Source organism: Trichechus manatus, unplaced genomic scaffold (assembly GCF_000243295.1).
Source record: "Trichechus manatus latirostris isolate Lorelei unplaced genomic scaffold, TriManLat1.0 scaffold00116, whole genome shotgun sequence".
Classification (NCBI taxonomy): domain Eukaryota; kingdom Metazoa; phylum Chordata; class Mammalia; order Sirenia; family Trichechidae; genus Trichechus; species Trichechus manatus.
The window spans coordinates 4,168,690-4,180,134 of NW_004444052.1; the positions used below are offsets into that span (position 1 = coordinate 4,168,690).

At 43.7% G+C, this 11,445-nt stretch overlaps 1 protein-coding gene across 2 annotated transcripts in view; it reads right to left on the reverse strand.

Annotated features, from left to right (window-relative positions):
- Nucleotides 1-3,061: 3,061 nt before the first annotated feature.
- ZNF622 (zinc finger protein 622) overlaps nucleotides 3,062-11,445 on the reverse strand; it is a 26,941-nt gene continuing 18,557 nt past the window's right edge. Inside the window, exons 5-6 of one of the 2 annotated variants that reach the window (XM_012557744.2) lie at nucleotides 4,789-4,932; nucleotides 3,062-3,337 (exon numbers count right to left, since the gene is read on the reverse strand). In XM_012557744.2, the coding sequence (XP_012413198.1) occupies nucleotides 3,210-3,337; nucleotides 4,789-4,932 (272 nt within the window). In that variant the 3' untranslated portion in view covers nucleotides 3,062-3,209. The remainder of the gene's footprint in view (nucleotides 3,338-4,788; nucleotides 4,933-11,445) is intronic. The other variant, XM_023738398.1, reaches the window with a different exon arrangement.

Here is an 11,445-nt window from a genome sequence, read left to right on the forward strand (position 1 = left end):
GGATGGCACGGGACCAGGCAGTGTTTCATTCTGTTGTACATGGGGCCGCTAGAAGTCAGAACAGACTCGACAGCACCATCAACAACAACAAAAGTACAATGCAAATTCCTACTACACACAGCAGAAAAAATACATCAAACCAGCGTCTGTCTCATCTGGAGATGGGCAGTGAAAACAAGCAGCAATGCTGTCAGAGGCTTCTGTAGCTTGCATGGAGAGAGAACAAGATTATGTTCTCTCACTCTGATCCCAGTCTTGATGTCTCAAGCTAAAGACAGACAAGCCAAGAGGCCAGGGCCATGTGGTCCTGGGCTTACTCCCAGGAGGAAAGATTCCATGCAAGTCACTGTCGGCCTGCTGCAGCAGACGACACTTGCTGGGTACTGAAAAGAACCTTTAGTAAGAGGATCACTGTGCTATCCACTGCTAAGTTTAGACAACGGCCTTAAAGGCAACAGGCATTGGGGGGGAAATATCGATACAGATTGGATTAGCTCTTTTGATCAAAAAGAAATGAGGACATTTAAAAATTTGGAGAAAGAAAAGCACTATCTCAAAGGAGCAAATTTTAAAATTATAAAGTGTGAAGTTAAAGACGTAAAGTATTCCAGCTTTCAGCATGGAGCCTTGTTTGGCAGGTTCTGCCCACACGTATGTGTTCACTTCTCCAACAGGACAGATGTAAGATACAAGAACACAGAGCTGTAAAAAACCCCAACAGGAAGAGGTGATAGCAATAATTGTGTGCAAATGGACCAGGAAGCCCGAGGAGTTATAAGCTGAGAACTGAGAATGGAGAATAGAACGGATCTAGAGAAAGGAAAAGAAACACCTATCAGAGAATGACAAGCAAATAAAATACCAAAGACATTTCCATACCTACCAAATACCACAGAGGTCCCCCCAAAACAACAAGTCCATTTGTTATGTTAGTCTTCTCACTTAACCATAAAGAGGTGATGTTTAAATCTTTTTCTTTGCTCCCTGCAAAACAGAATTCTACTCCAGAAAAGCAAAAATATTGAATTTTATGAAATTATAATGTGGATGGGGGTGAAGGACAATAGCTTGCTCCACAAAACCAGTATCAGAATGAAGAGGGTATCTCCTGAAGATTGGAAAAAGTGACTAATAGAATAAATGGAATTACTTTAAAAAAAACCCGACCCATTGAGGTCAAGCCCCATAGGATTTCTTTGTATATATATGTATGCATATAGCTTATGTAGCATTTTTGCATATGTCTGTGTGTCTGTATACACGTATATATACATATAACCCATTGCCATCAAATCGATTCTGACTCATAGCGACCCCATAGGACAGAGGAGAACTGCCCCATAGGGTTTCCAAGGAGCAGCTGGTGGATGCCAGCTGCCGACCTTCTGGTTAGCAGCCTGAGCTCTTAACTTTACAGATCAGTAAACATACACTCTTCACTGCCAGGTAGTAAAGATTCAAAAAGAGTTCAAAAAATGTGTATGAACGAGGTACACACCAACAGTGCTGTGCTGGTGTGGTAGGTGGAGTGGGAGACAACCAGGGTCTCACCTGTAGGGAAACAGGTAACACGCGGTGAGCACACACTATGGACTACCACACAGCAGTTGAAGCAATAAACTGGAGATGCATATATAACATTGAATGAAAAATGCTGAAATGAAAAAGAAACGGAGCAAGAGCTATAGCACAATACCACGTACATTCAATTACTGTTGTCAGATGCCATTGAGCTGGTTCCAACTCATAGAGACCCCAAGGGACAGAGCAGAACTGCCCCATAGAGTTTATTGGCTGTAATCTTTATGGAAGCAGATCAACAAGCCTGTCTCCCGCAGAGCCACTGGGTCGGTTCAAACCACCAACCTTTCAGTTAGCAGCCGAGCACTGAACCGTTCTGCCACCAGGGCTCCTTATATTCAATTAACTGTAAGTTAAATTAAAAGTATATCACATGCAAAACACTACGTTTTCCCAGGATATAAAGCCGTGTCAAACACGAGTGGGAAGCCGTGTGGGGAGAATGTAAAGAACAGGATGAAACAGCAAAATAAAAACCTCAAGAGCCCTCCACTGTTGGGGAACAGTGAAACCGTATACTGAGAAAACAGAATTAATTCAACGCTGCATCCAAAGTTTAAAACAAGATATCTCCCTAGCAAATGAGTGCTGGTTAATACAGGGCTTAAAATTGGTTTGAAACCCTGGTTAACACACTGTAAAAGCAGCCACATTCTCCTGGCGTCCTTGATAGCACTACTCAAGGAATCCCAAGATGTCTACATCACCAGACTTACTTCGCATGGCATGTTTGCTCCGTGAGGGAGAACTGTGAGCACCTCCCTTGTGCTGGGACTGCATAAGTGATGGGTCCTTGGGTGAATTTATTTATCCACCACAGCCTGAGATAACTAACGTTTCCATTTAACAGATTTAAAAAAAACCAAGTCTCTTCTCCCAAGCCACAAAGGTAGCTCTACAGATTTGAACTTCCTGTTTAGTCTCATGTCCAACCTTCCCCTAAACCACCTACACTGGTAGTATTTCTTCCTAAAATGAGAGCTAAGCATTTTGTATATATTTTCCTCCTAAGCTAACTGCTCAAGTGCAGGCAGCACTGGGAGCTGAGCCTGTGAGCCCAGCACAGCGGTCTTTCTGTATTCACATTTATAAAGCGCCTTCACAGCAAACCACAGACGTGCTTCTGTAACTCTGTCTGGATTTAATGACAGTGCTCAGAGCCACTCACCCCTCAGAACCAGGATACATTCAAATAAGCAACATTCAACTTTCCTCCTACGTAAGCCCCAAAGCCCCCTTAGATGGGTTCCAGTGCCATGATGTGCTAAGCTATCCTTCCAAAAGCTAAACCACGTTTGGCACGGCCAAGTCCCTCTTGATATTTCCCGTATTTTTCTGACAGCCATAAACCACTTAAAAGTCAAGGCAACAAGGCAACTGCCAGGCGGCAGTGCAGGTCCCAAGAGTTCAGTGGATACAATGCTCACTTTGTAGAAACGTAGACTTTGAAAACTGCCCAAAAATGACACCTGGAAATCAGTCTGATTTTGACTTTTATTATGAGGTCAGAACAGATGAAGTACAGGAAGAAGTAGCAGCAAAAATGATGTATCCTACAACCTGCTTCCACTGGAGCTCAGGCAAGGGGAGCTTCTGCAGGAGACGGATTCCCTAACTCTGGCAGACACTCAGAATCTCACTTGGGCCCTAAAATGCATCTGCTTGGTGGCATTGTTCTTCATTCCTGTCTTCAGCATCCACTTTGACTTCATCCTCTGGACATACTGCATGTCTCGCTCTCGTGCAAGAGCTGCTCCTGTGGTTGGAAGGGCGACAAGAAGCAAGACAAAGGGGCTGTGTTACTCGTGAGCAGAGAAAACCTCATCTTCACAGAGAGTCCTCGTGTAGTTTTGGGGTGACCGGTTCTTATATTTAAATCAGGAATTGCTAACTTGGGATTGTCAAGCAATGGACCTTGGGGTCTATGAACATCCCAGACTACACGCCAGACGCTCTGTATACATACACACAGTCCTAGGCTGAGCATCTTTAGTTTTCATCAGCACGAAGGGGCTTATGAACCCCCAAAGATGACACCCCATTGGTCTGAGGGGGCAGAAAAAAGGCAAAAATGATAAATCAAGCCAGACAATCATTTCTGACAAGAGTTTAAGATGAAATCAGTTTCTGTGAGATTCCAGTGGCCTCACAGCCCATAACTAGCCACAGTGAAGGAAACCACGTGCATATAAATCTGGATTTTAATTGCCTGAGTGTTTCAGGCCATCAGAAGGCTGCATGGTCTCCCCTCTCCAGTCCACTCTGGCTGGAATGAAGCTCTCCCTGAAGGTCTAAGGATAACGAGCTTCAGACAGCAGAGTGGATTTTAATCATTTCATACTGATGAGGTTTCAAAGTTTAACAATTTCAGTGGCTTTATTCTTTTGACTTTTACCGTAAGTTCTTTCTTGGAAAATTACAAAAAGAGAAACACATAACCAGCCTGGACTCTGTCAGGCACCGAACCGTGTACTTTACGTGCAATGTGATATTCAATTCTCAGAACTCCAGGGCAGGCTCTATTATTAGCCTCTCATTTCATAAATGAGGAAATGGAGGCTTAGCGAGATTAATTCAATTACTCGCGTTTACCGTGTAAGTACCTCTGAGTATACCACTCGTGTTTACCGTGTAAGTACCTCTGAGTATACCATGTAAATCATATTTGACTTTGCAGCTCATGTTATTAACCACTAGGCTACTATTTTATTCCTGAGTGCAGCCTCCAGGATAATTTCAACCTTTGATGATCACTAAATACTTACTTTTGTAATCATTCTCTTCTGGAAAAAGTTAATGGTTATCTGCATTTTTTACAAAGTTACTGTGTCAGAAATGTGTTGCTGTTGTGTGCCGTCGAGTCGATACTGACTCATAGTGACCCTCTAGGACAGAGTAAAACTGCTCCACAGGGTTTCCAAGGAGCATCTGGGTGGAGTCAAACTGCCGACTTCTTGGTTAGCAGACTGAACTCTTAAGCACTTTGCTACCAGGGCTCCGTGCCAGAAACAGGAAGTTTTACATCATGAAGCTTTGGGTTTATTGTCATAAATGTATCTATCAAGTGTTAACGGAAGCTCCTGAGCCAAGAAGTTAAGTTTCCCCAAGAGAGGCTCCACAGGACAACATTAATGGAAATGACTCCACTAAAGTCCCTCTGGAAATGCGAGTTCCTGGGCCGGCCCCTGGTCCCGAGCATCCCCGTACCTGTGCTGCCGGTCCACCCCAGGGCTCTGTACTGCTGGAGGACTCTGCCCACAGCCTTCTTATTTTTAGCAACTGCTACAGCTCTTGATAAACCAAACCGCTGTCTGTAGTATCTCATCAGGGAGCGATGACCCACTCTGGCACCTGTTTTTCAAAAGAACAAGATTGAAACACTCAGGAGGATAGTTTTTCAAGGCGGAGCTGGAAAGCAACGGCTTTCCAAATGAGAAATGGCGGGGCCAGACCAAACAGTACTCTGCTGCTACCTGCTGAAGAAAGACAAAACAGCAAGTAAAAGGGGGAGAAGGAGGGAGAGAAAAATGAAAACCAGAGGACAGATTGAAAAAACAGAAGAGCAAATCACTGCTACATGAAAAACTCAGCATCTTGTACTCACTCACATGTGATATGCCTCCCTAGAAATTCATAAAGCAACCAGCGCTAATACAAATCATAGGGAGGGCCCTGGGAGATAAGGGCTTTTAGCCTGTTTTAAATACAAAGAAAATTAAGCACAGAGAGTGCTCCTGATGTTTAGGTCTAGACCCCACAGTCTGGGACCTGAACAGAAATCAATCTACCTTTCCTTTGCTTAAATTTTCTACTGCAGTGGTTCTCCACTGGGGGCAATTTTACCCACCCACCCCCGGGGGACATGCGACAATGACTGGGGGTATTTCTGGTTGTCACGAATGGAGAGATGCTACTGGCATCTAGCAGGTGGAGACCAGGAATACTGTTAACCATACTACAACACACAGGACAGCCTTCCACAACAAATTATTTGGCTCTAAATGTCAATGGTGCTAAGGCTGAGAAATCCTGCTCTACTGTTTACTAAATTACTGTGATCACTTGGGGAACCAGAATTAAAAAAAAAAGATGATTAAGCTGATCTCCCTACAGCTTTTGCTTATTCAGAAGGATCTGGTAAGTCAATCAGGCTTTCAGGAACGAATTTCTAATTTTAATTACCAAGTTTTTCTGACGTCATTACAATACATGATTGTATACATCATTGTCTCATAGGCCCATTATCAATTTGTAACACAGCGGGGACAGAAGAGACCCTGTACATTTCCAATAAGAAAACTATGGGATAAAGGCATTGATTCTACCAAAAGCTTTCGAACTTCTGTAGCTGAGCTAATGAACACCTTAAGTAAAGATATTTATTAGAGGAACAGTTAACCCCTTGCCATTGAGTCGATTCCGACTCATAGTGACCCTACAGGACAGAGTAGAACTGCCCCATAGGGTTTCCAAGCAGCACATGGTGGACTCGAGCTGCCGACCTTTTGGTTAGCAACAGTAGCTCTTAACAACTGCGCCGCCAGGGTTCCTATTTAAGGGTGGGGCACATCTGATATGTTAATCGAGGGGTGAGCAAACTACAGCCACTTAACCAAATCCAGCCAGCCACTGGATTTGTTTTCGTAAATAAAGTCTTATTAGAACACAGCCACGTCCATCCACATAGGTATTATCTCTGGCTGCTTTCATGCTACAAATTGGGCAAAGGTGAGTACTTGTTACAGAGACCCAATAGCCCGCAAGGCCTAAATACTGATTATTTGGCCTTACGTAGGAAAAATGTGCCGACCCCTGTATCTTAGCTTCATGGCTGGTGAAACTGATGATGGCAGGCTTTACTGATGACTAACTCCAGTCTTCATCACAGCAGTGGCTTGCAAAGATGGTCCTGGGCCACCAACATCAACATCAGCCGAGAGCTTACTAAATACAAAATGTTGTTGTTATTTGCTGTCGAGTTGATTCTAACTCATGGGGGCCCCACGTGTGCAAAGTAGAATTGCTTCAGAGGGTTTTCAAGGCTATGATCTTTTGGAAGCACACTTCCAGACCTGTCTTCTGAGGCGCCTCTGGGTGGGTTCAAACTGCCAACCTTTCAGCTAGCAGTTGCGTGCTTAACGATTTACACCACCCAGGGACTCCAAATACAAGTTACCCTTTCATGATAATATTAGGACATAAGCAATCAAGCATCTGCCCAGACAGACATAAACATGTAGATATTACTTAACAGCAGAACATATACAAACCATGAAACGGCGATTTCCACAGAAAATGAATAATAGGTGGAACCATGTGTATATCATCCGGTTAAGTTTTACATTTACATATATAAAACCATCTCAGAACTTTTTGTGTCAAGAGCCTATAAACAGGATACTACAAAATATTGTAGATGGCAGTATTTGCTTTTAGGATCTGGACCTTTAACTTGCATGGAAAAAAAATGCTGTCAGGTTATTTTAAATACCTATGCTTGTTGGTGCAGTGATTAAGCGCTGGCTGCTAACCAAAAGGTCAGTGGATTGAATCCACCAGCCGCTCTGCAGGAGAAAAATGTGACAGTCTGCTTCCGTAAAGACTGCAGCCTTGGAAACCCTATGGGCAGTTCTACCCTGTCCTATAAGGTCACTATGAGTCAGAATCAACTCTACATCAGTGAGTTTGGTTTTGGTTTTCATACTTGGCAGAAGGAGCCCTGGCGGTGCAGTGGTTAAACATTCAGCTTCTAAGCAAAAGGTCGGTGGTTCAAACCCACTAGCCACTATACAGGAGAAAGATGTGGCAGTCTGCTTCCGTAAAGATTTACGGCCTCGGAAATCCTATGAGGCAGTTCTACTCTGTCCTATGGGATCGCTATGAATCATAATTGACTCAACTCCAACAGGTTTTTTTTAAATACTTGGCAAGTGGCCTAGAAAATAATTTGCTTGCTACACAGATATGGAAATGATTGTTTTGTGATCATACCCAAAAGATGACCAAAAAAATCTTTCAAAAGGTTGTTGGAAAGCAGACACGGTCTTTCAATACCAATATGGATGAAAAGATGTTTCCCTGAAGCCTGACTGTTCTGGCAGCATAAGCATTAACAACAAAGCTCTCAGACCACAAGAGCAAGGGAGCCGGAGCTGCTCGGTAAAGGCTGAAGCCTAAGTGAGGGCTCTAGCAGGAACCCCTAGCATTGCTGACTGGGATTTTCTATTTACAACGTTATGTCAGGATGCTCCAAGTCTGCAATGACCATCATTCCAAAATCATTAAACATTAATGCTGGTCACTAGTATATAATAAATCAGTATATTTGTATTTTTAAGCAGCAATTGCAGATATACCTTACTGAAGCTGGCTTTTAAGACGTCCTTGAAAAGACTTCCGTTACTCAAGGCCATGGCTTCTGACAGCTGGTAGGAAGAACTGGAAACATGTCTGTGAGTATCTACTCCTGCCCCGTGTCAACAACGAGCACCTGACATTGAGCACCAAGTACGAGGTACTGAGAAGAACTCAGCTAGAAGGCCCTTCTCCAGGCACATTATTTCTAGAACACTGTGACTGCCCAATACCTAATAGGTTGGTTATGTCTGAGTTATGGTGAAGCACACAACCTATCCATCTATCGTTCACTGCAGCAATAAAAGATTACAAAACTGTCTACTTCTACTTAGCAAATAGCCTTATAAATGATGGCATTAGATACTGGAAAAGAAAACACTTAGAACTATAATTTTCCTAAGAATGTAATTACGTATCTCTCGTGGATCTACCACCAGTCTCACGTAGGTTGTCAGCAGCGAACAGAATATGTCTTTCACACCAACTTACTCCATGTTAACTAAGAGTAATGAAGTAAACTCTTCAAAATAAATGCTCACGGTGCCCTCTACTGGACACCGCCCTTCATCACAGGCTTTGGAATCAGCCACTTGAGGATTTTACTAAACTCCAATCTGACTTAACTAGATTTAAGGTACCAAAACGACTGCTTTTGAAATCATTTTAAATCGCTAAGTGTAGTAGATGAAATCTCTCTATGCTTTCAAATTAGCACCTTTTCCAAACCAACTTCATGCTAATATTCATGCTAACCCAGTCATACAGCTGAGCATAATCGAAGAGATTTCAGAACTGTACCTTTGTTCAAAGAGATAAACCATGAGCGTGTAAGATCACTAAATTATTTATACAGTGTTTATTCATTCTCTTGTTGCCATGGAGTCACTTTTGACTCACAGCGACCCTACGTACAACAGAACAAAACACTACCCTGTCCTGCGCCATCCTCGTAATTGTTGCTATGTGTGAGCCTATTGCTGTAGCCACTGTGTCAATCTCATTGAGGGTCTTCCTCCTTTTCGCTGACCCTCTTAGTCATCATAAAACCCCCAACCCCAGTAATGAGACACAGAAGAAACCAATGGACTATAAACTGTCGAATCTCACTACAAATGTGACCAACTAAAAGATGACTTGGTTTTGAAAACATATGATGTTGAAAGTATGGATGACATTAAAAGCACTGAGTCTAACTAAAGGACTTCCAGAATACTGGCAGGTTTTAGCTCACCAGGAAGGCTATATTTTCTTGCTATTTAAACAAATTCTATTCCATGGGGATGAAGGCAGCAAATAGTCTGTATTTGATCGATGTTTTTTATTGGTGACTCTTTGTCTTCTCCAGCTCACAGATGCCTTAAAAGAAACTACAGCTTTTCCTCGGAAAGATGCACATACCACCCCCACCCCCACCCCCAGAGTAGATTAAAAACATCTGCATGGCCTCACAGATGACTTTTAGAAACTATGGCCTTTTCCCAGGAAATGCACATACCCACACAAAAAATTTTTGCCTAGTTAAGAACCCTTGGGTTAAGGTTATCTGGCTGTTGCTGAGGTCTTTCCTGAGTACATCTAAAAAGTACAGTATTTTGCAGTATTCTTAACACCAAACTGTTTACCTTACTACTTCCAAGTCGACGTCAAAGAGCTGTCCTAAGGTTATTACCCAACGCTAAAAAACAACGTGACTCAGTAACTGGACATACAGCTGTGGCCGAGGAAACCCAGGCCTTAAAAATCAGAGAAAATGTCCCTTCAAGCTAATCTCATGTCACTTTCTTCTTTGACTGTATGCTGCAGGCTAAACGGTCTTCTCTACAGACTCAGAAGGGCGCTGCAAGCAAATATGCAGCCAATACGCCCGTGAGGCTACTTTTTAGCCCTGAATGGCTCCTTCCCTTCTTCTCCTTTACTGTTGCAGGCGCAAGGGAATCAACCCTGCTTTCCTTTTAAAAGTTGCCTCCAACCCTCTCCATGACTTAGTCAACAAACACTTATCTGACTCTTGCATGTGTTACACCCTGCACTGAGACGAAGGAGACAAGAGAAGCAGTCTTTATTCTCAAACATAAGGAGGGAAGACAGACAAGCATCTCAGTAATGACAAAGGTGCGAGATGGATGATAGACAGCTATGCAAGTGTCACTGGAGCAGAGACGCTCCTCATGCAGTGCCTGGACAGGAATGAGTCCAGGAAGGTGTATAGTGAGACAGGCACAGCATGTGTAAAGGCCCAGAGGACAACTGCCAGTGAGTGGGTAAAGGAAAAGCCCAGAACACCCAGGAAACTGGAGAAACTAAAAGTTATCCTGCAGACAATGGCTCCAAATGGAGGACTTCCACAGGGTAAAGGAACAGACTGATGTTCGTTTTAGAAAAAATACTCTAGTGGTTGTGACGAGACCAGACTGAGACGGCCAGACAAGAAGCTGTAGGGGCCCTGGTCGCACAGTGGTTAAGCACTCCACTGCTAATCACAAGGTCGATGGTTCGAACGCACCAGATGCTTCACAGGAACAGGATGTCAGTCTGCTTCTGTAATGATTTAACAGTCTTGGAAACCCTATGGAGCAGTCCTACTCTCTGTCCTACAGGGTCGCTATGAGTCAGAATCGACTTGATGGCAATGGGTTTTGGGTTAGACAAGAAGCTGTAATGGTGACATGGACAAACAGATAAAGAGAAAACAAAGAAAAATATTCAAAAGACATTTAGGAGTTGCACTTAGTAATTGTCTGGATGTGAGAAAGGAAGAATGTATCCTAAGAAGTCACCCAAGCTTTCAGCTTTAGCTAAACTTAAAAAAACTTAATCAGATAACAGGGCAAAATGGCGCTCTAAGCAGAAGCACCACGCCATCCCTCCACAGCAAAGATCCGAAAAACTAAGCCGAACAGAGAAAACAACAATCCTGAAACCCTAACTCAAATGAAGAGATAAAGAACTCAGCCAAGCACCAAATGGAGTGAGAAAACTGACAGAGAACGGAGAGCTAGGAAAGACTCATGCAGAGGTCCCCTACCAGCGAACGCAGCGAGGATCTGCCATCTTGGACTCCTATCAGAGACCAGCAAACGGGGTACAAGAAAGCAGCCTCACGGAGCGTCCAGCAGGAGACAAAACAACTGGTAATTTGCGATATACACTTTCCCATCCCCCACCCTTCTTCACCCCCATTCGGCCTCCTCTGCTTCCCGCGGCCACAATCTCTTGCCCAGGAAACACTGGCTGCTTGGATTCCACACACCCGAACGGGCCAGCTCTCTGAGTGCCATCTGTTGGCTGCTGATGTTGCTTTTTCCACTTCTTTTGATTTCTTCCTTACCTCTCACCAACTCCCCCTCCTATCGCTCAAATACCTGGCTCTGTGCACCATCTTCGCTTCTTCCTAAGGAGCTGTAGAGCTCCGGTAACTAGTGATATACGTTTTCCCACTCCCTACCCTTCTTCATCCACACTCGGCCCCCTCTGCTTCCCGCGGACACAGTCTCTTGTCTGAGAAAC